Consider the following 24572-nt stretch of genomic DNA (forward strand, 5'->3'; position numbering starts at 1 on the left):
CATCAGGAAAGAGCTGCTAGAACAATCGCAACAACAAACGTCATCACCAGACAGAAAGCATCCATCAGACCATTATACTCCATCCCAGAAATGTAATGAACTAATCATACAGTCACATCAATAAATACCAGCAATCACGAGTGAAAAGACTAAGTACATCAAGAAAGACCTTCAGAAAAGAGCTCAATCACACTCCCGGAATCATGGAGACAACCAGGCAGGGCAATTCTAAAAAAATTATCGTTCATGGAAAACAAGAGAATTCTCAACTAGCAAGTCAATCAGAGCAGCTGTACCGAAAATCATCATTACAGAGAAAGCAACCCTGAGGATACTGTAAGTAAAAGAAGAGGTTTAATATTCCAGTTATAGTGTACATTGGGTATTTGGTTGAGGTGGGCCCAAGATTGTATTTAACATACCAGAGTGGATTGGGGAGATAGTTGGGAAGCTTATTGCTCCTTTGGTCACAGAATCCTTTTATAGGCTGCTACCTATGGCATATTTCACTCCAAATAGGATTCATCAGATGAACAATGCAACCTCCAGTTTCCGTTGGGAAGGCTGCAGCAAGTTGGAGCCCTGTTCCTGTCTTTGGTGGGGCCTGCTCAAATATACAGAAGTTTTGGATGACAAGGCAGAAGTATAGAAAAGTTCTCATCCAAAATGGTGCTCCTCTAGACTCCAAAAATGTTCTACTGATCTTATGGCCAAATACTTTGAAGAAAGTGTGTAGAACATCTATCTAATAACAGCAGCTAGGATTACACTAGCTCAAGAATGCTAAAAGAGCACTGTTCCAGGAAAGGCTAACGGGAAGCAGCCACAGAGGAGAAGTTAATGGGCTGCATAAAAAAAATGCAACAAATATATTTCTTTATGGCTCCCGTTTGTAGAGTATATGAACATTAATGGGAAGGAAACGTGACCATTGCTTTACTTAACTTTTTTTCCATTGGTGGAGCATGGTAAATGTTTTGGGTCTTGTTCGATCATATGCAAACCTTCTGAATAATTCATCGCGTGCATTTTATAGAAGGTTCACTACGGGCATAACATATTTATGAGAGTCTTTTGTACTCTGCATCAAACATGAGGAGAGCTTTGCAGAATATACAGCAAGAGATAAACAAGTAAATAAGTAAGACGCTAGATAATTGCTGAATCCTTACTCAACGGGCATCCCGACAGTTGCCTCTCTTTGGACCATCTCAAGCCTCTCAGGGTAAAATCACAGAAGTATCAGATAAACGTCAGCCTTGGAAACAAGGAGATTTTTCTCTTCTGTTTTTCTTTCATAAAGAAAATGAAGCGTACCTCACCAGCAATAGCAGCTGATGTTTTTTGCTCTTTCTTTCCTACATGGTCAAACACTTTCATTATCACTATAGTAGGCAGGTCTGGATTTGTCAATAGGCACAACGGGCCTATGCCTATGCCCAGCGGGCTGGCTGAAAGTTTGCTGCCTTCCAATAAACATAACAGAAACTGTACTAACAAATAGAGCGTAAAACCACTTTCGTTTCGTAATATAATGTCAAAGATGGAAATGTTTGCCAATTTGCTTCAGAATTTTTAAAATTTTTGCTACAGGTTCTACCCCTGAACTGCCACAGGAAACTAGGGGGGGGGGGAAGCTGTGGCTTAGACCTTCTGCCCCCTGTTGTACAATCTTTGGGGGGAGGGGGAAGACAGCATCCTAAATCCGTCACTGATAATAGGGATAATTATTGGTTAAGGGTCTTGTCTTTGGAGCACAGCAACAGAATGGAGAGAAATGTGGCTCAGTTTATGAATTTACCGAAGTACAGCTATTCATTCCCTACAGTGTAAACATGTAAAGGAATCGTTCAGCATTTTTACCATATTTATTCAGTTGTTGTTGGATGTAACAAAACACCACTTGGGACATGACCTAGAGGCTCCTCTGGAGTTCTCCTGGCCTCAGTCAAGAGGTCCAAACAGATGTTCAAGCAAACAAAACATGTTTATTTGACTTCTATCGCTGGCAACATTCTTTTAAACTCCGCAAACATTTGAGACCCCCAAACCTCTCTCTAACTGGAATCTTAATCATTAGATTTCCTGGGCTTCTCTTTTACAGAGTGGGTAAATGTGCAGGGGAATTACACTGTGATGTACCTGGCCCAGGTTATGTGGGGGGTCCCTCCTGCAGCCCTTGGCCTGACTTCTTGAACTGCACCCTGGCACCAGAACTCCCTCTTCCCTGTTCCCTCCTCCCTCTCTGCTCCTCTCTACACTGTTCCAGGTTTCCTTCCTATAGCCTCCACTCTCTTACTGGCACTCTCACCCTCATTCCTCTCCTCCCTACTAGACCTAGCCCCACATTTACCTCTTATATGCCTTGCACATCCATGCAGATGTACAGTCACTCAGTGCCTTCCACACAGAAGCACGCATTCACTCACCCTCTCATCCATAAACCTGTAACCACGGAGAACCAATGGAATGGCTTTACACATAAGGAGTGCCTGACCCAAGACAAGCCATGTATCAGGGTTTCTTATTTTCCCTCTCCTTGACCTCTCAGTTCTCCTTCTATCTCTTCTCCATTGTTCTCCCATTCCTCTAGTGAGCACTGACTACCTGTCCTACCAAGGATAAACACCATGGAGCGAGACAATCAGGGCCCATCCTACCAAGGATAAACACCATGGAAAGAAAGAAATGGGGACAGTCCTACCAAAGATAACCACCATGGAGAGAGACAATCAAGGTCAATCAGCACCATGCAGATAACTCTGAAAATATATCTACTTGTGAACATTTGGTGTTGTGGTCCTTTGCTAAGCACCATCTGGTTGTCCCTATGAGGTCCCAAATACTATGTGAATCCCTGGGGAACACAATACCTGGTCCATAAGCTGTGGCTTTCTTTGGGTGCAGCTGTTTGGATTTGAGTGGAGCTCCCGGCTTCAACTTAGCTTTGGGGAACTGGGACAGGTAGGTCATGACCGAGTGTTCATCCACATTGGGGTCCACAATCTCTTCTGGCGCAATGACCTGGAACACAGTTGGAAGAGTGTTAATGAATCGCCTTGCCCGCTACTGGGAAAGGGAGATTACTGCCTCAGCACTCTGGACATCTGTCTTCATTCCTTGTAGAACAAAAGGCCACCTTCTCACTAACCTCCCAGGAAGACTCTGCAAGCAGCCATGGTTTATGGTAAACGCTATGCTCATATGAGAAATTAGATCCTAAAGCTGCTTCATAGCACTGTGTCATAAGAATGCTGAATTTTATCTGCAAAGTGCCTTGCTCAATGGCACTATATACTAGTACTGTTATTAAGACTGTGGTTGGAATAATTATACAGACATCTCAGAGTCTAGATTTCAGATTTATATTAATATACCTGTTAAGTGATCTTTGGGGACCCCAGGCCCCAATCCTAGCTCTGTTACTCACTGTGTTACCTTTAGAAAATCAAGAGGTGGCCAATTTTCAAAAGGGTTATGTGAGTAAACCCATGTTTACCCATATGAAATGAGGTTTTATTTACTGATGTTTGATCTGAGATATCACATCGGTTTACATTCAGGTACTGTAGGTATTTCTCTATCCCCAGAGGGCTTACACTCTAAATTTTGTACCTGAGGCAATGGAGAGTAAAGTGACTTGCCCAAGGTCACAAGGAGTGACAGCGGGACTTGACCGGTGGTCTCCTGGTTCATAGCCCCCTGCTCTAACCACTAGGCTATTCCCAGTCATACTGCAGGCATATATACTTTTACTTGCGGGGAAAAGGGTGTTCCAAGAGGGCAGTGGGAGTCTGGGGAAGTTAAAGTCTCCACGTATAATTTTTCCTGCAGACCCCCAACCCGCACAAATCGTAGCTCCAACATGCATGGGTACTTCTGTACTCATAGAACCTGAAGGTCTGATTTCCAAAGAGAAACTCCCTGAGGAGTTTCCCTTTGAAAATGAGCTTGCAGCTAGCTCCGTGGGGATTTCGAAAATTGCCCCCCACCCCCTCTTTTAATTTCTCTGAGCTCAGACCTAGATTATAAACTTTGGTCTTTCTCAACTCTTAAAAAGAGCTGAGTCTTCTGGTGATACTACCTATTCCACGATAGGCAACTAAAGTTGCCTGTAGGCTGCCCAGGAGTCTGCTGCCCAATTCTGCAGCAATCTCATGGAAGTCCTCTGGGACCTGTCTGCTCTGGGCAGTTCAAACCATGAACACGGGTGCATGCCGCATGCTTGGTAGTTAGAGCCTGGTGGCGAACCCCTGCGCAGCTTAGAAAGAACATCGCAGGCAACTTGCCCGTAACGCAACCCGTGCGTTCTAACCGGCTAATTTACGGGCCTCAGACTGCTCTGGAGCTGACCAGGGGGCCAGACCAAAATCGATACACCAACCCCATGGGCTCCTGGCATGCACCGGCTTAAGCTGTGCTTGGTGGGTAATGGTGGCAATACATCTAGTAGCTCAGCAAACTTCAAACCAGAACCCGAGCACACGGACTTAGAAATGTTCTATGCCTCTAAAAACGGTATAAACAATGTATGGCTGCCGAGAGGAAAACGCAAAAGTGCAAAGAGACACTTTGGAACTTTTGCCCTCGTCTTACGTTTGGGGACACTTTTCCCATGGTTTGGTTTGCACATTTTTTTTCCCGGTAGGTTTTGTCCGCTCCCTGAAGTTGCGGGTCATAGGGAGGGTGAGTTTCTATACTGTGCATAGAGCTCAGTACATATACGTGCATAAGTAGGAGCGCCCCAAAAGTATGCCTGTTATGTTTCAGTAGGCGCACAGTTTTTTAATGCACATGACGCACCTGGATATATTTTTCACCTTAAATCACATATTAACCCTCGGTTCATGCATGGAGGGAGGTGTTTTATGAAGTTGGGGGATGTATTCGCGAGGCTCTCTTATGAAAACACTGGTGCATGTATTTCCAAGCTCCTCCAGCGGTTGACCCATAACTTCACCGATTCACCTCCACCTTCCACTGCTTGCCCCAGGCCCCCCCCCCCCCCCCATCCAAAACGTCAGATGAAAGAGAAGTCAGTTGTAATATCCGTGACTTGATGGGCCAGTGTAAAAGCTCGCGCGCATGGATGACGACATGTGCACGCCCTCTGTTTATAAATTACAGAAATGTGCGTGTACTTCCAAACCCAGCCGCAGCCTGCCCTCGAAACTCTCTATGTAATGCCTGCTGATCACGGTGATATGAGAAGGGCCTGGCTTGAGAGAGGCTTGGGGGGAAACGCCACACACCAGGGAGTGAGCTGCATCCCTCCTGCATTGCTTGCAGCTGTGAATGAGCCCAGGATGGAAACATTCCTCCAACTCCTCCAAGGTCCAGCCTACAGGCATCACACAAACACACACCCACACACCACAAAAAGCTGCAAGGCCGCACAAACATATAGCACACAGGGAAGACATGACAGGCACAAGGCCGCACAGACGGTTTATGAACACACACAACAGGACAAACGTAGATGCAGACTGATTAACATGCATTCATGAGCATTTTAAAACAGGGATTCTCAACCCAGTCCCTCGGGACACACCTAGTTAGTCACATTTTCAAGACATCCACAAGGACTATGCATGAGATATAGTTGCATACATTGCCTCCCCTGTATGCAAACTTTTCTCATGCATATTCGCTGTGGATATTCTGAAAACCTGACTGGCTAGAGAACCACTGCTTTAAAAGATACACGTACACACATGCAAAGGCACATGAACAGAAATATGCAGTCCAACAAACCTACATGTGTACACACACACACACACACACACACACACAGATTCACATACAAACAGCAGCTCGCAGACAGACAACCATGCGTATTACAGAGAAATGCTCTTCAAGCCTCTGTGTACTATGACACTGCCCAGGTCTTGCCAGCTATGAAACACAGACAAGAACAAACAGCACAGGGAGAGAGTCACCTTCCCAGGTATTAAATGATCAGTCTGGATTCCTGACATATACACACATAATCACAGAGACACAGCCATGCAGGCACACAGACAATCATATTCAAATGGAGATATTTACACAGAAATACACATATACCCACACACACACACACCACACACATCCACACAGCTAAGCCATCAACAAGCAGAGGGGAGTGAGTGAATGATGGGGAGAGGCTGTATTCAGTGCCACTGGCCCCAGCAGAAGGAGCAGCTGCTGCTCTAGTGGATGGGGGCGGGGCCAGAGCGGTGCGGTCTACGTCCAGCTGTCAGCAGATTCTGACTTTCTCCAGCAGGGGTCGCTGCAGGCAGCCAGGATCCTTGCCAAGCAAGCTGACCTCAGGCAGGATCAACAGCAATAGTCATAAACATCCATAAACAAAACCTCACTGGCGACGGAAGGAAGAAGAGCCCTAGGAGGCTCTCAGAGATCAAAGATATTCCCTTTTAAGACGTTTAAGAATGGGGCGGGGGACGGGCCATCATTCTGCTCCGTGCAGCAGGGAATTCTGGGAGTGCTTCCCCCTTCCCCTGCAAGAAGAGTTGTTTGGGAGGGTGCTGCTATGGTGATAGCCCTGAACCCATGCCATGGAATAAATCACTGGTTCCAAGCTGTGGGTGATGAGCTCCGCCTTGGCCGCTCCCTCTCTCTGAGGGGTGGGGGAGACACCCCCCCCCCCCCCCCCGAGGGAAGGCTCGGTGACAGGGGGAGGGAATAGTATGAGAGAGAAAATGAGAGGCAGATTAATCAGCAGAAAACAATGTAACTGCAGATCATCTCTGAAGCAGCTGTGTCTGCGCGGTGACAGCTTCCAGAAACATGCGCACAGGCCAACCAGGAACCAGAGAAGAGCAGTGAAAACTCTGCCAGTGGATGATTTTAAGAGCGGATTAGATGCACATCTGTCTGGGACAGGTTAGGTACAGAGGATCCTGCCTACAGGATTGACTTTGCCAGACAACCAGTGACGGTTTTAGGATTTTGGTGCCCCTAGGCACTGTTGGTGCTGTCGCCCCCTGTTATCCCCCCCTCCCCCCCAAGGCTGGACAACAGGGGGTCTAAGGCACAGTCTCCCCCCCCCCCCCAGTTTCCTGTGGCAACTCAGGGGTAGATCCTGTGGCAAAAATTTAGAAATTCTGAAACAAATTGGCAAATGTTTCCATCTTTTATATTACATTATGAAACTAAAGTGTTTTACACTATATTTATTAGTACAATTTATATTATTTTTATTGGAAGGCAGCAAATCTTCAGCCAGTCTGCTGCCCCTCCAGATTTCTGCTGCCCTAGGTGCAGGCCTAGTGTGCCTGTTGACAAACCCAGGCCTATAGACAAGCACTGGAGGTCCCTTCCAGCTCCGTCTTTCGATGATTTTGTTATTCTGTGCGCTGCTCCCCCCTGCCACCGATTCTGTAAATATGCACCGACACAACCATCACACGTCTCTGCACGTGCACACACAGAAACATGAAAAAGCAGATACATTCAAGCACGCACATACACACATACTAGCACAATCATGCAATAAGCGTAAATACAGTAAGATCACAACAATGGAGACAATCCTACATCACAACTCAACTCTTTTGCAGATCTCAGTGGCTCCCTCTTAAGTACAAAAGAAACGCCGTGCTGGGTCTGAGCCCGGTGTCCTGTCTCTGACAGTGGAAGTACCTGGCAGATCCCGATGGAAGGAAGAGGTGGAGATGCCCAAGTCTATCTGTCCTCCAGAAACTGGTTCAAACCTTATTTTAAATTCAGATACACTACTAGCTTTGTGCACTTTTTCTAGCCCCAAACTCCACAGATTAATTCTGTGTTGACTGAAATTTCAATTTCCGTTAAATCTGCTCCCAGTTAGTTGCATGGAGGGCCTCCTCATCCTAGTGCTTGGCAGATCGTGGTGCGTTGTCAGGCACCCACTTCACGTCACGGCTCTGCTACAGCCGGAAGAGGAGGCTAACGTGCTGGGAGCAGTTTCTGCCCATTCCTCAGCTGGATTGATGCTGCAGTAAACTAATTTGCAAAGACTCTTCGTAGGAAGCTACAAGATGAAAGGGAACAGGACCTTGTTGGCACAAAGTGACTGGGGCCTTCCGAAACTCCTTCAGGGCTTTGCTCTTGGAAACAAGAAGAACTGTGGAGGTGGGGCCGGCAGGCACAGTGCTTCCATCGGCCAAACTAGGTGGTCGCCTAGACACTGAGCGTCAAAATGTTGGTGGTGGCAAAATCCTGTCAGGGGGAGCTGAGCCAGAGCCAGTTCTTCCAAAGAAGGCAGCACTGTGCTGGAGCCCCCTAGCACCAGTAGGAGAGAGAGCGCTATGCTGGAGCCCCCTAGCACCAGTAGGAGAGAGCGCAGAGATGGAGTCCCCTAGCACCAGTAGGAGAGGGCGCTGTGATGGAGCCCCCTAGCACCAGTAGGCAAGAGTGCTATGCTGGAGCCCCTAACACCAGTAGGAGAGAGCGCTGAGATGGAGCCCCCTAGCACCAGTAGGAGAGAGTGCTATGCTGGAGCCCCCTAGCACCAGTAGGAGAGAGCGCTGTGATGGAGCCCCCTAGCACCAGTAGGAGAGAGTGCTATGCTGGAGCCCCCTAGCACCAGTAGGAGAGAGCGCTGTGATGGAGCCCCCTAGCACCAGTAGGAGAGAGTGCTATGCTGGAGCCCCTAACACCAGTAGGAGAGAGCGCTGAGATGGAGCCCCCTAGCACCAGTAGGAGAGAGTGCTATGCTGGAGCCCCCTAGCACCAGTAGGAGAGAGCGCTGTGATGGAGCCCCCTAGCACCAGTACGAGAGAGCGCTATGCTGGAGCCCCCTACCACCAGTAGGAGAGAGCGCTATGCTGGAGCCCCCTAGCACCAGTAGGCAAGAGCGCTATGCTGGAGCCCCCTAGCACCAGTAGGAGAGAGAGTGCTGTGATGGAGCCCCTAGCACCGGTAGGAGAGAGCGCTATGCTGGAGCCCCTAGCACCGGTAGGAGAGAGCGCTGTGATGGAGCCCCCTAGCACCGGTAGGAGAGAGCGCTGTGATGGAGCCCCCTAGCACCAGTAGGAGAGAGCGTTGTGATGGAGCCCCCTAGCACCGGTAGGAGAGAGCGCTGTGATGGAGCCCCCTAGCACCAGTAGGAGAGAGCGTTGTGATGGAGCCCCCTAGCACCGGTAGGAGAGAGTGCTGTGATGGAGCCCCCTAGCACCAGTAGGAGAGAGCGCTGTGATGGAGCCCCCTAGCACCAGTAGGAGAGAGCGCTGTGATGGAGCTGCTGCCAATAGGGAAGTTGAGGAAGACGGTTGCATGGCCGAAGGTTCACCTAGGGTGCCAAACACTCTTGCACCAGCCATGGGAGGGAAAAGTATGGAAGTGGGTGAAAGAGGGGCTTGCAGAGAGAGGATCTTTTTAGTAAAAATAAAGACGGAGGCTCAAGCAATGTCTGAGGAAGCGCAGTAGGTAGACAAAACAGGCAGATGGGCCTGGAGATCTCTACTGATGGATTCCCCATTTTGCAGAAACAAAACACTCCATGTGGGGGTGAGGGGCACATCACTCAGTTAAATGTAATTTTTGAGAAAGACAAAACTCTCCTCATGCGGAAATCTGGAAGCTTTCTCCTGCTTTTATGAATCAGAATAATAAGGCCTCATTTTCAGACAGGACACAAAGAACAAGACTTGGACGTCGGTTACATTACTTCCACTTCTCATGTTTGGAGGTTTTACAGACTTGGTGGAAACTAAAAAAAATAATCCTTCAGTTCGAGGTTAAGTTAGTATAAGCTCCTCAGCCCATCCTGGTTCCCTTGCACCCTCCTCTCTCCTAATACAGAGCATTTTCTATCCTTGCCCCAGGTCGTTCTCTGAGCAGAATCCTGGTGTATTATCTCGCCCAGAGGCTTAGGAAGAATGGACCTGCGGGGAATGTGCGATATGGACAGGCTGGTGCAGCTTCTGTCAGCCAGCTCGTCTGCCCGCCTGTACCTGTGGCACTCCCAGCCAGTCGTCAGCCTGCTGCATGGCCTCCCGGGCATTCTCCACCGGCTGCTGTGGGTCCCAGGTCTCCCAGTCTGGGCACAGTCCTGTAATGGGAAAACAGAAAGAAAGGGGAAATTTAAGCATGAGAGACCCTTGGATGTGCAGAACAATCACACAAAAAGAGGGTCTATGAGTGAGCTGAACCCCAGTGGAGACAAGCAAAATGCCCCGGATTCTCAGTAAGCAGAAAAGGATGGCAATCAGCCCTCTCACAGACCGCCATCCGCTGTGCTGAAGAAGCACGAATGCAACTGGCTGTCAATCATCTCTGCAAGAAATCAATGACCTTTGAGTGCTGGCTGCTTGCTCCCGGACAAGGTTAGGACCATTAGTGTGTGCATGAGATATCTGCTGACTGCTCACGGGATCGTAAGGAAACTGATAATACTCCACATTAGCAATATTTGCCAGTCACTTACTCACCAGGTCATTGAGAAGGACTCTTGGTTTATCCCCCATCCCTACCTACCAATCCCACTGCCAGACACCACTTGCTTATGTGATGCCCACTCCTTCAGCAGAGCTTCTCTTCCAACGACAGATGTCCAGCTTTGACCAGGGAAGCAGCTGGCTGCCATGTTTGATCTGCAGGACAGAGAAGGCTTGCGGCATCCATTGTGGCATTAATAAGAATGAGCAGGCATGTATGGAGAACGTCTCACCACTTACCCTCACCTCCCTAAGCACTTTCTCCCTTTCTCTCTCTCATTATCTCACACTATGGATCCCTTGCCCTCGTTCTGGTTGACTCATCATGCTCTCTGTCTGGCTTTGATTCCTTTGCTTCCATCTTGGAGGTTAGTAACCCAGGTGACGAGAAGTGGAAGTGACCGCGGTCACCATGAAACCCGAATGTATAAGTGAAAAGCTAAGCACGCACACTCCCAATCCCAGGCTAAAAACACCCACTCTGTCAGTGGCATGCCAGTCCTCAAAGAGGGGTCAACTCAACGTCTTGACTTTTGGAATGGGGTAGCAGTCCTTTCAACCTGACAAGATACCCGCGCCCCTGGCACGTGTGATGATTGGGTTTCTTCTGCTTCTATCACTGATGAGCAGACAGGTGATGAAAGGTCTCCTCGGCTGTCATCTGCTTTAGTTCTGTGGATAATTAGGTTTCTGATCCCAGGATCCCAGCACAGAACCATTACTGAATAGCCCCAGGCTAGAAAAGGGGTTTGCCTTCAGGGTGATTCACTTCCCTCCTCCTCATCTTCTAGCCTGTCCCCCAACACAACACACCCATGTACTCGCATGCTAATAAGCTTGCACCTACCACATCCACATATTATCGTCCACACTTAGACACACACTTCTAAGCCAGTGCCCAGACAAATGCAAAAGGCGTAACTCTAGCTGTCTGTTGGATGAAGATTTGTCTACACTGTGGACATTAAAGATCCAATCTCTGGCTCATTTATCAGAAGTAAAGGAGTTAATCCCTTTGTCCTGACTAAATTCCCATCCAGGTTGTACAATCCGATGTCTTGATTGTCTGCCAAAATTGTCCCTCTAAACATTTCACGCGATAATTATAAAGGGAATCCTTGCATTGGCACAGGACACCACTGCGAATGAGGTTTTTGTATCTTAGTGGAGAGATTCTCTGTTGTTAACCTTTCCCGAGTAATCCCATCTGCAAGCTTTTAGCCCCAGCTCCTGATAACATTTCTCGCAGGTGGAAACTCCTCCAGTTCTGCAGCAGGGAAAATACAACTTTAGCCAGGGAAGACACTAATTTACGGGATAGGAAGCCACGTTATCTCTAGTGTTACCCATAACTCCAGCGTTCCTGCGTGTAACGTATCTCGCCTCAACGCCCTGAGGCTGGCAGAGAGGCAGATAGCACAGCTGGGAACACCTCAGGACACGCCTGTGCATGGTCACATAGAAGAGGCAGGAGCGGCCCGGGTCATCAATAGCTCCAGTGTTTTCCAAATATTTGTTTTCATTTGATGATGTGGTTAGAAGAAATAAAGAGGATCCGGGGGGGAGGGGGAGGGGGTGTCACGGTCAGAGTCCAAGAGCTCAGCGCTGGCCCCAGGTCACAGGCTGGGGTTTCTGCTTGCAGAGGGACATGTCTGACCCGCTCCCTTTCTTATCCCCGGCCCACCCCCAGCGACTGGATTCCCACCACCGGTCCTCGGGGCGTCCTGACCGCTATCATGGAAAGAATGGCAACTGCTGGCCTGGTTTATACGTTCCTCAGCCCAAGAACATGAATTCACTTAATGACACGGCAGGCCTGCAGGTGCCAAGACACTGTCCAGGCCCCTCATCCTCTCCCCGGCCACCTTGCCTTATCCCCTCCTCTGGATCCTCCTGAAATTTACTGGAGGAGGAGAGACGGGAAAATAATCAGCATTCAGGAAAAGAGAAACACAGCCATGCAACGACCTTCAAGTCAGGCTGTTTTGTGCTTTTTGTTTTAGCAGGAAGGCCAGTTTTATAATCATGCTGTGCCACTGTCTTGCCTTCCCTACTGTGGTTTTTCTTCCAAGACAGGCTATGGAAGGGCCAGATCCTGATGCATTCTGGTATTTGCTGTCCTGTGCCACTAGCACCTGGCACCATTGCCCTGTTCTGGAGCCTTCTGTGGGTCTACGTTTCTCTGAAAATCAGAACCAGAAACAATAGCTCATCCATTCCGTCCAAAGGAGACGCTCCATTAGCTGGCATGAGCCTCCTCCTCCTCCAGCTGTGTTCATAAAGGAAGCTCATCACATATTTTGTATTTTATCGATTTGTAATTCATTGTGTTCATTTATTGTATTATTTTTGGAAACCGTTTTGATGCCAAAGGGAACTCTGAGGATCAATCAAGAATATAAATAAAGTACACGCAAGCATTCATTTCCTGTTCCAGCAGTTTGTTTGTCACACTGGGTATCTGGAAATTCTCTTTCACCCCTCCCTCCAACAACTTTCTAAAATGTGCAGAGAGCCTACGAGGTCTCTGAGCAACCGAATGATCCAAGAACCAAGGCGAGTGCGATTCCAATAAGGAAGCACTGTAGAGGTGCCCCTAGCATCAAGAAACTGGAGAATTAAAGCCGAGAGAGCTTAGTGGATGCACATTCATCCAGCACTGGAAGAGCTGAAAAGTTGTAGGCAAGTAGAATTCGCCCTACTCTTTGCTTGGCGAGTGTGAGGTCGGATGCTATTCAAAAAGGTAACAATTTCATGGCGCCATTCAGGTCGTCTTGAACAGGCTGCACAGACCACACAGCCACAACCCAGGTCTGGGGCAAGGAATTCTGCCATCCTAGGAGGATTCGAAATTTGGCACCAACGCTACCATCGGACCCTCCGCCTGGAAAGGGTAAAGCATTTGGGAGGAGGGCAGGGCAGGTGAGCCCATACTGGCTCCCAGTTACCACCACACTCATGAAAGGAGTGATGGTGACGGCAGCAGGTCCTACGGCCACCCCACTGCTTTGGGAATAAAAGAGGAGGTGTGGAGGGCGGCGTGAACCAGGGTGGAGAGGGGAGCAGAGGCACACTAACGGGGCAGCAGTAGAGGCTCATGGGGTCCTTCCTCTGCCGTCTTCTGCAGCTTGCTGCCCTGAGCAGCCACCTAATAGGTTGCACTGGCCCCGGTCACGGCAGCTTTTGAAGCTAAACTAAACATTATAGTCCTCGCATGATGCAACTGTTCAGATCATATCTAGAGCAGCAAGGCATGTCAAATGCCTTTCTATCACTGTCCTAAGTTTGAAAACAATGGACATAACAGTTATCAAATCTCAGATAAGCAAAACAGGGCAGAGAGCTCTTAATCCCAGCCTCTTGCACAGGAAGCATAGGGATTATGTCCATGTATGAGGCTGGGGGAAGAGGGCACTTTATCGGGGCACAGGAAATAAGGGAGAATGGTCTGGCTGTAATCCTAGTATCATGCGTCAAAAGCTAAAGTTTAAATTGTAGGTTATACCCGAGGCTATTGATGGAAAGTTGTGCACTACCCTATGGAGTGTCCAAGCCGTAAGATTTGCTGGAAGCAACCAAAAGCAAAACAAGCAGCATTCTGAACAAAGAGCGCCCATTCCAGAGGATAAAGCGAGGGTGCCTGTGCAGTTAATTCTAAGACGCAGTTTGAGAGACAGAGGGATTTATGGCTCCCTATGTTACATGTTGTCTTCAGAACTACGGGGGCAAGATTCAGTCACCGGCCGGATCACAAAGTTAGCTGGATAAAATTATCCAGCTTAACTTTTGAGGAATATTCAGTAGCGCAGCCACTCCGTTGAATATAGCTGGCTATCTTAAAGCTAGCTGGATAAGATTAACTGGCTATTTTTAGGGCTACTCTACGGCACAAGTAGAGCTATCCAGCTAACTTGACTCCACCCTGGAATGCCCCTATTGAAAACCTGGCATTTAGCAGATAACTTGTGCGTTATCTGACTAAATGCCGCTGAATATTGACCCCCCCTACAGGTCTCAGAGCCCACACTGCATATAGATAGAGAGGGCAGGGACAAGGCACCATCTCACCAGGGAGAGGCCTTGATCCCAGATTTCCACGGACGGTGACAGAAAGGAAAGTTACAGAAGAGGAAGAACACCAGATCAGTCCTCCAGCTTTTTGAAACACTACCCAAGGCTGAACGAATCAAGATGCAAAGGATTTTAATGTGGACACTGCGATTGTGGCAACTGATGATAGAGAGGAGGCCTGCCTTTCAAGTTTGTACTAGACCCAGAGAAATGATGCTCGGATCCTGATCACAGCTCCATTTCTGCACATTCAGAGCCAAACTAATTGTAAAGAGTCCACTGGAGGCGCCATATAAATGACAAAATACATACAGAGAAACAATCTTTGCCAGTAATTTGACAGATTTCTGACGCCCTTTATGCTAATCAGCCATGAGGGGTCATGCTGCTTTCTCCCTCTGAAGAGCAAGCAACGAACCAGAGGACATTATTCAATCGCATCTTATTTTTCAGGGCATCCAAAATTCCTACCAGATGACCCAGGTCTTTACTGGCCTACACTAAGAAGGCAGTGTTTCCCAACCTTTTCGAGCCCGAGGCACACCTACATTAACAAAAATGTTGTGCGGCACACCAATGCGGACATGCAGAAGCAGAACTGAGAGCCCCACCAGTCTCGCTTCCAAATTTAAAAGCAAAGGGAGAGAGGGAGCGGAGACCCTACTGAACTCATCACAACGGTCCGTACAAGAAGTCGGTATGGTGCAGGCGGAGTTACCTTGTCTGCCACATGTGGCTGCCAGAGCTCCTCCGCAGCTCCTAAAACTCAGAATGAGTCGCATCCCGTGCTTAGTGCACAATCTCCCCGTCTCGGGCAGCCTGGGGATAAGCCAGAGGCTGGAAGGACTCACAGAAGGAAGCTCCTGCAGGAGGTGCTGTGTGCACTGTCTGTGCTGCACAAAGCAGGGCTCAGCTATCACGCCCTGCATGCTGCTCATTAATAACATTGGAGCAGGGCTCCTGCAGAAGCTAGGAAGAGGAGGCCTGCCTCACGTGCTCCCAGCCAGGATCTCCTACACGTTTAGGAGTCTCTTGCTGCTGCAAGGTGCTGAGAGCAGAGTCCCGGTGCTGGTCTGGATCTGAGCAGCAACAGCGGGGACTTTTCCGAGGCGCACCTGATCAGCTCGGACAGCACACTGGTCGGGGGAAACACTGTAACAGGATATCCTTGAAGACAAACAATCCTCTTTACCACTGGAAAAGTAGTGTTTCCCATCTTTCAAGGCACAATGAGTGCCATAAGTTCATATTTTATTAGCCTAGGAAGCCGACTAATGGGTTGAGTTAGAAACAACAGAAAAAAAGCCATTAAAAAAACACCCGAGCAGATCAAGTATCTTGCAAAAAAAATGTTTGATGGTGCGACATGACTCCAAACTGCTAAGGCTCCCCTGCTCAAAATGATAGTGGCAAGCAAATTAAGACTCTTTCTGGACCTGATTTACAAAGGTTTTTCTCCTAATCTGCATCTACAGGAAAAATGCTTAGTGCATGAGGCCCTCTATTAGGTAAAATTATAAGGCGCAGCTATTTAAGGGGGCTACACTTCAGAGGCTGCACTGACCCACTTGCTGCAGCCTCTGGGAAAAATTCACAGATTTGCACTCTGGGGAGCCGGATTCACCTGCGGGGCTCAAGGGGGTCACAGAACCAAACCAGTCCACGCCACAGAGCTGTGTTCCGAAGCAAGGAGAAAAAACGTAGCTAAAGTCCAAAGAGTTGATGACAACTCCCGCAAAACATTTAATGACATGATAGTGCCGCACTTGGGATCTCGTTTTGAAGAAATAACTGAAAAGGGTCACAGAACTGCATTTTTTGTAAAGTATTTGGTATCACAGTTACACCTAAATCAGGCAGAGACTTGACTGACCCATATCATTATTAACCCAAGACATAAAACTCTTTGCTAAGTCCTTGCCGATAGGTTAATATTATGCCAAAACTGATATCTCCTGGTCTACTATAAAGGTTTGTGGACTACTTTTGGCGTTGGAAGCGTGCACTAATGACAAGATTGCAGATCCTTTATTTGTTACATTTGATGCTGGAAAAGCATTTTGACAGGGTTCCCTGCTCTTTTTCAATATGGATTTATTTTTTTGGGGGGGGGGGGCGGGTTTGCTTCTTCACTGTATTCAGGTCCTCTGTTCTAATCACACCGCTCCGGTACTTGCGAAAGGAGATCTCTCCGAGCCATCCGCCCTGAAACGGGGGTGGTAGTAGGGCTGGTGCCTTCCATTAGGCAAACTAGGCGGTTGCCCAGAGCACCCAAAGTTTGGGGGAGGGGACGGCAAAATCTCACCAGAACGAGGCCAACAAAGTCAATAGCAAAGAAGCTAGCACTGTACTGGAGCCACTGCCGCCGGTAGGGGGGGGCGCTGAGCCAGAGCTGCAGCCAAGATGAGTTGGGGGGGGGGGGGTGCATGACTGATGGTTCGCTTAGAGTTTCAAATACCCTAGAACCAGCGCTGGGGTGACCTTTGTCCCCTCTCTTATTTCTGCTCACATTAAAACCTTTAGTTCTTCAATTAGAGACCAATAGAAGAGTCACTGGCATTGGGAGCCCTCCTCTTCACTGAGGATACTGTTTTGCTGTTTTCCAATCCTAAGGCTCCTCTTCCTGCCTCTTTGGAAGTCTTTTTTTTTTTTTTCCCAATATGGCAGTTTTTTCAGGTTTTAAATTTAAACCTGGAAAAATCGGAAGCTTTACATGGAACATTGGAACTTTAAAAGAGCTTTGGGATTATTTTCCTTTCCAATGGGACTAAAATTTCATAGAATCCCAGCGATGCGGTGCCCATCCAGGGACCCATATTCAGCAGCATTTAGACGGACAGCTTGTACGTTATCCCACTAAATGCCGACTTTTGAATATTTCAGCCACTTCTCCGGCGCTAAACTTTAGCCAGACAAGCCATTATTCATCTAAAATGTAGCTGGGTAACATAGGGGCTGTTCCGGGGAAGAGTTAAGTAGCCAGATTAAGTCTCCCAGCCAATTCCAATATTCTGTAGAGCAGGCCTAAGGTTTGCTGAATAAAGTTATCTGCCTAACTTTAAGATAGCTGGGAATATTCAATGGTGCCAAAGTTAGCCATGAGAGTTGATCTGCCTAACTTTGCAAGCCAGCCAGAAGCTGAATCTTACTCTCCAACCTGTTATTCATGCTATTACTGGAAAGTTGCAAAGCTGGATGAAATTTCCATTTTTTTTACAGGGTAGAGGATGTGGGCTCCCAAATAATTATGGGGCTAATATTCAGCTACTGACTGATTTGCAAAGTTAGTCTGATAAAACTTCTCTGGTTATCTTTGGTGGAAGCACATCATTGAATATACCCAACTGCCTTAAAGTTAACCAGATAATTTTATCCAGCTAACTTTCGGACTATTCCACAGCACGACCAGAGTTGGCCGGATAAGTTATTAATGGCTATTAATCAAGTTTACTTAGGGAATAGCCACTGCTATTAATTGCATCAGTAGCAGGGGATCTTCTTATTGTTGGGTAATTGCCAGGTTCTTGTGGCCTGGTTTGGCCTCTGTTGGAAACAGGATGCTGGGCTTGATGGACCCTTGGTCTGACCCAGCATGGCAATTTCTTATGTTCTTATGTTCTTATCTGGTGGCCTGAATATCAGAGTTAGCTGGATAACTTATCCACCTAACATAACTCTGCCCTGGAACACCCCCATGTTATCCGGCTTAAATGTAGTCAGGTAAGTGGATGAAAGTTTCAAAAGTCGGCCGCAATGCTGCTGAATTATGGATTCCCCACTTTAAAAAGTCAGAAAAACCATAAACAGTGTCTGTGGGAAGTTTTTCTGGAAAGGAAAAAAGGCAAGGCTGCCATTTTGGAAGCTAAGTGTCCCCAGAGAAGGAGAAGAGATGAGATTCCCAAACTTTAGGCATTACAATACGGCCTGCTTATTAAGGTCTATGGACGATGGCTTATAAGAGAACAGTAATTATACGGATATAAATCCTGAGAAACAATTAGTGGACCAGCCTAAGATGACATTTTGCATGCTGAAGTTAATACATTGTCTTCTAAGGGAGCTCCATCAATTTGAATTAGGCCTGCAAAATATGCATGGAAATTTGTAAGTGAATTGATGAACTTGGCAATTTGTGTTTTCTAACTACTGATATATACCCGGTTTTCAAAAACTGTGAAAGCATCCGGAGCTAAAACAGTGGTAAAAGATAAGCAATCATTTGATTATTGGTTTGAAAGAATTGGGGGTTCAGACAAAATGATTGTTTTTATCTCTACTACAGTGAATTAATATGCAGTCCCCGCTTTTAGAGAATTGCTAAAACTGTATAAAATGGATAAAGGTTTCTTATCAAACTTGTATAAATCATATTTTTCAGTATTTGTGGATACTGAGTTACAATGAGGAAGCTTCTACAAGTGCAGCTTATTGATATATAAAGTCCAGTTGAGAATGATGTGTAGGACTCTTTTTTTCACCTTTAAGAGCACAGAAAATCAGGAGCATTGGACACTGGGAAATGTTTAAAAAGCAAAGAAGACAAAGCCATCTTAATGCACTATGGGATAACACGGCGTCTTGGGCAAGCTGTGAGGCACATTACAGCTATTGCCCCAGGTAAAGCAAGTAGCTTTCTGTGCACTTGTATTTATTGCAAGAATCATAAAATGCTTTGGATCAAAGTATGACTGATAGATGAAAGTATATTTTGACTAAGTGGTTAGACAAGCAGGAGCCCTGCATTGCAATGTGGAAAGCAGCTGTGCTAGATTTATTATATTTGCAATTTAAGACTTCAATGCTGAACCCTATAAGGTCGCAAATGCTGCTTTACAAAGTAGAAAAACCATATATTGTCTGTTTACCTGCTGATGTCCAACCGAACGTAAATCATCAGGGTGAGTGATAAATGCAATTTCTGATGATATAGAGGGCTATTATACGACGATACTTACCTTGAGGAAGCTTTTGAAAAAAAATGTCTCCTGCTTGCCCCGCAAGATGAGATTTCTCCTTTCTGAAATGTTTAGAACAGTTTTGATGTTATTTTATTTGGACTGTAATGGCGGGGGGAAGGATTTGTTCTTTAAATGTAAAGTTTTTATCGAATTCAGTTGCTCATGAATGGACCTTTACTACCGTAATAAAGATATATTTAAAAAAACGTCCATATGATAAGATCCGGAAAAACTGAAGGCAATCAGGTCGCAGTCCAAACTACAAAAGAATAGGAAGAAAGCTTCTCAGACACGGCACAGTCACCTCCGTGACTCCAGAGCGGTCACTCGCTCTTCTCCCACGCAGCTCGAGTCCCCAGATAGCACCAGTCCCCACCGGGACCTCTTTCTTCCTCAGGCCCCAATGACAGGCAGGAGGACAGGAAACCTCTTCTCCTTTATTCCAGCCCTCACGGGCTCCAGACACTCCCCGTGGCTGAGGGCTCCTGATCCTTTCCAGTTGGCGTGCTGCCCTCCCCAGCGGGCGCCACGTTCGCCCATTGCCTGCTTCGGCTCTTTAGAATCCGCATGAAGTTTCCCCTTTGGGCCTCTCCGCGGCTTCCTCTTGACCGGCTTTCGGTTCACGGCGTTGGAAGAGCCGCAGAGAAAATCCTTTCTAAACGCGAAAAAGGCATTCTTTTTTGAAATGGCTGTCAGGCCGGCATCCCAGATCCCCGCTGCGGACGACTGCACTCCCAGTCCCCACCCGTGCCGGGACCATGGGATCCTGGCCTTGCAGCCTGTCCCGGGAGACGTGCATGCCCTCCGCTGCACGGGGATATTCTTGGCATTTCAGACCCAAGAGACGGGTGAACTTGGAATGGGTGGGGAGTCAAAGTCCACGGGTACTTCCTACCTGAAGGATCTGCCTCGTTTCAGAGAAGAAGAAGCACCCGTGGATTTCTGCAGGGCGTGGCGGGATGCATGGATAGATTTCGCAGGGCAAACAATGTGCACAGACTTGACGGCACAACGTACAGGCATTATGTTTTGATCCTGCCCAAAACAGGGCCTCCCCCCCCCAGGTGCAGCTCCGCTAAATGCAGCTTCGGTGCATGGTAGAGCACCACATGTGGGAGAGCAATGTTCAAGCAGCTGGTTTACCGCATAAATCACTGGAACGAGGATAAAAGGGGGCTTAGATTCAGGAGTAATCGAAGGCGATATTTCTTTATAGAGAAGATGGGGGATGCCTGGCAAGGCCTCCCGGTGCAGGTGGAGACAAGGACTGTATCAGAATTCACGAAAGCACGGGACAAGCGCCGGGGATCGAAGGGGCTATAAAACCGAGCAGGAGATGTGGATGGCCCCGCGCGGCCTTTATCTGCCCTCATGTTCTTGGTTTCCAGGTTTTATGTGGCTTTGCGATTTGCTCTTCCCAGGACTAGATGATTCATGTCACTGAAATCAGTCCAAATCACAGAGGAAAACAAAATCTTAAACCAAAAAAGGTATCCCTGCTAAAACTCTGCACTGTCTTGACTCCCTCTCCCAGATCGGGCCTCCGTGTCTCCAGACACTAGTTAGGTGCCCTGTCGATCCCATCCAAACACAAAGGAGCAGCCACGTGACCCGAGGAGCAACTGGGAGGCTGAGTCTTTACAAAGCGACTGCTGGACCCTCAGGCTTGGCAGAATGCTTTCGTCGTATGAGGTGCCGTGTGGCTGAGCTCCTCTGCTCAGATTCACCAAAACCTGCTGGGGACAGCCTCTGCTTTTTCTGGGAGTAACTGTTCTGCCAAGCCCTCTCTGAGGTGCCCTTTTATCTCTCTAGCAATGCTCACAAGTCTCAACTTTAGCACGCCCAGGGAATGCTTTCTCAAAGGAGGCTGCGCTAGTGTCAGGGTAGAGCTATCCAAAGGCATGGGCATATCCCTTACTGCAAGGAAGACAGGAATGCCCCTCAGGACAGCAGCTGGGGAGAGGGGTATCTGAGAGTAAACCCAATCCACCCTCTCGCCCCACCACGACCTCCAGCCCTGGTTCCTCCTCCACCTGAAGGAATTTCTATAAAGAGCATTTAAGAGCAATTTAAGAGCAATTAAGCCTGATACATCACTTTGAATGCATATACAGCGTTGCTCTCTGCTCAACGGCTGGGGGGAATGTGGAAAAGAGGATTTACATTCAGACAACAACCAACAAGGACTGAACTACACAGTCTAGGTGGGGATAGCTTGTTTATTGCAGCGGTTACTACCCTAAACCAATTAAGCCTGATACATCACTTTGAATGCATATACAGCATTGCTCTCTGCTTCAACGGCAGGGGGAAATGTGGAAAACAGGATTCAGACAACACCCTACAAGGCATTGATCTGTGCAGTCTGGGTAAACATGCATCGGGGTAACTTGCTTGGCCTTATGCTCACCTTTGATGCAACTCCAACATTACTCTCTGCATCAATGGCAGGGGGTGGCAGGAAATTTGAATCAAACAGTTACCAACAAGGGCCCTGAACTTGGTGGTCGGTGAAACAGATAAGTATGAGAAAATAAGTGTGGGAGCTTGCTGGGCAGACTGGATGGGCCGATTGGTCTTTTTCTGCCATCATTTCTATGTTTCTATGTAAGGAGAAGTAAATCTTCACCCAAAAAAACTACATTCTAAGAATATTATGGGTCTTAGACATACCTATATATCAGGAAATACATTTAAAATAACCACAACAGAGGAATATTAAGGGTTGTAGATAAAATCACCAAAATTTCAGAATCCTCTGACTCCTGATGTGTTACATTTCTGTACAGGCAACCAAACTCTAACCTTCTGCTTTCTACAAAATATTAAGATGATGTCACAGGAAATCATGTGTGTTGTCACTGTGATGTAATGTTCTGCATTTAGTGGTATAAAACGGTAAGATGATGTCACAGGAAATCATGTGTGTTGTCACTGTGATGTAATGTTCTGCATTTATTGGTATAAAACGGTAAGATGATGTCACAGGAAATCATGTGTGTTGTCACTGTGATGTAATGTTCTGCTTTTATTGGTATAAAATGGTAAGATGATGTCACAGGAAATCATGTGTGTTGTCACTGTGATGTAATGTTCTGCTTTTATTGGTATAAAACGGTATGAAGATGTCACAGGAAATCATGTGTGTTGTCACTGTGATGTAATGTTCTGCATTTATTGTAAGGGCAAAAATGTTATTGCTAGCCTTGAACCAGTGATTTGCTGGCATGAGGCCCAGGTGTTCTGCTTTTAAGCCACTGGGGGGCTCTGATAAGGTTAAGTTTGAGCAAGCTAGAAGGGGTTGCATAGAGTCGGAGACTAAGACTGGATCCCCATCCCTGATTTACTGGATTGGTCCTCAAGGCTTATCAAAGGGACCTTGTTCCCAGCAGTTTGAGGGTTGCTGAGCCATGTAGAATCCAGTGAGAGATCTGTGAAGTTTTGTTAAATAGTAACCTAGTATTGATGGCAGAAAAAGACCAAATGGTCCATCCAGCCTGCCCAGTAAGTTTCTTATGGAAATAACTGCCGCTCCTTACAGGTTACCCCCAAGCCTTATGTTAAGGGTAATAATATTAACAATCAAAACCAAGCACTGTCAAACCCATAACAAACTTACTGCTAGCAGCATTTTTACAGGGTGAGCAGCCTTCTTGATAATTCAGACAATGCTACTTTAACGTGCTATGCTTTGGACTTGGCCATAGAAGCAGTCCTGTGACTTTTCCCCTAATGTCCGTGTATCAGTACACCAGACCGTAAATGTCAGGGCCCTGACTTTTTACCCCCACTGTCGAAGTGGAAAGCAATGTTGCAGTGGCGTCAAAATCATGAAAAGTTAATTGGTTAAGGGTAGTAATCCCCATGCCTCCTGTTAAAGGCAGTAACTGCCACTCCATGCAGGTTACCTCCATGCACTCTTTTCTTCATTTTCAACCTCTAGCCTTTAGGGATCCACAGTGTTTATCCCATACCCCATTGAATTCCTTGACTGTTTTCATCTTCACCACCTCCTCCGGAAGGGCATTCACCAACCTATCCATGAAGAAATATTTCCTGACATTGGTTCTGAGTTTCATTTCATGACCTCTAGTTCGACTGATTTCTTTCCAATGGAAAAGGTTTGTCGAACGTGCATCATTAAAACCTTTCAGGTATCTGAAGGTCTGTATCATATCTCCCCTGCACCTCCTCTCTTCCAGGGGGTACATATTCAGATCCTTCAGCCTCTCCTCATAAGTCTTCCAATGCTGAACCCTCAAAATTTTGGTCGCTCTTCTTTGGATCACCTCTGTCCTGACTTTGTCCTTTTTGAGAGACGGACACCAGTACTGAATGCAGTACTCAAGGTGAGGCCTCTCCAAGGACCTGTACAAGGGCATTATCACCTCCTATTTCTTACTGGTTATTCCTCTCTCTATGCAGCCCAGCATTCTGCTGGCTTTAGCTATCGCCTTGTCATATTGCTTCTCTGTCTTCAGATCTCCAGACACTGTCACCCCAAGATCCCTCTCTTGGTCCATGCACATCAGCCTTTCACCCCCCATCACATCAGCTCTTTTGGATTACCGCACCCCAGATGCAGGACTCTGCACTTCTTGGCATTGAATCCCAGCTGCCAAACCATCGACCACTCTTCCAGCTCTCTTGTTAGTGAAGTAAATTATCTATATGTTTGTTGAAGGGACAGAACCGAAACCCTGGACATTCTGACCTTGCTCTGGACCTATGTGAGTAATAGGAACTGGACTTATATATGTCCGTTTTGTAAACGTCCTCTGAAGTAACTGGACTTGTGTTTCTGGAAGGTAAGCTGCCCTTCCAAATAAATTCAAGTTTGAATCTTATGGCTTACAACAGCAGAGGCTCAAAACTTGACAATTGGTGACCCCAACAGTCCTCTAATCAATGAACTTCCTAGGATTTTGAAATGTGCTGGCTAATTATGCCAGTTATGGATAAATTGGCTAAAAATAGTCCATATTTCCAGAAAATACATGGCACATGTACTTCTCGATCCATGCCACTCTGCAAATTAGCTGACGTGACCCCCATCAGCCACAGTACATCAGGTCAGGATGTTAGCTAAGTCTTTCCTACCCTGACAGAAGGAGCAGTTTTA

General features: G+C 47.1%; 1 protein-coding gene across 3 annotated transcripts in view; it reads right to left on the reverse strand.

Moving 5' to 3' along the window:
• FLNC (filamin C) overlaps positions 1 to 24572 on the reverse strand; it is a 146123-nt gene that overhangs the window by 91929 nt on the left and 29622 nt on the right. For all 3 annotated transcript variants that reach the window (XM_029617184.1, XM_029617180.1, XM_029617181.1), the window contains exons 3-4: positions 9939 to 10036; positions 2874 to 3024 (exon numbers count right to left, since the gene is read on the reverse strand). In XM_029617184.1, coding sequence (XP_029473044.1) covers positions 2874 to 3024; positions 9939 to 10036 — 249 coding nt within the window. The remainder of the gene's footprint in view (positions 1 to 2873; positions 3025 to 9938; positions 10037 to 24572) is intronic.

The sequence above is a fragment of the Rhinatrema bivittatum genome, chromosome 9 (assembly GCF_901001135.1).
Source record: "Rhinatrema bivittatum chromosome 9, aRhiBiv1.1, whole genome shotgun sequence".
Classification (NCBI taxonomy): Eukaryota; Metazoa; Chordata; class Amphibia; order Gymnophiona; family Rhinatrematidae; genus Rhinatrema; species Rhinatrema bivittatum.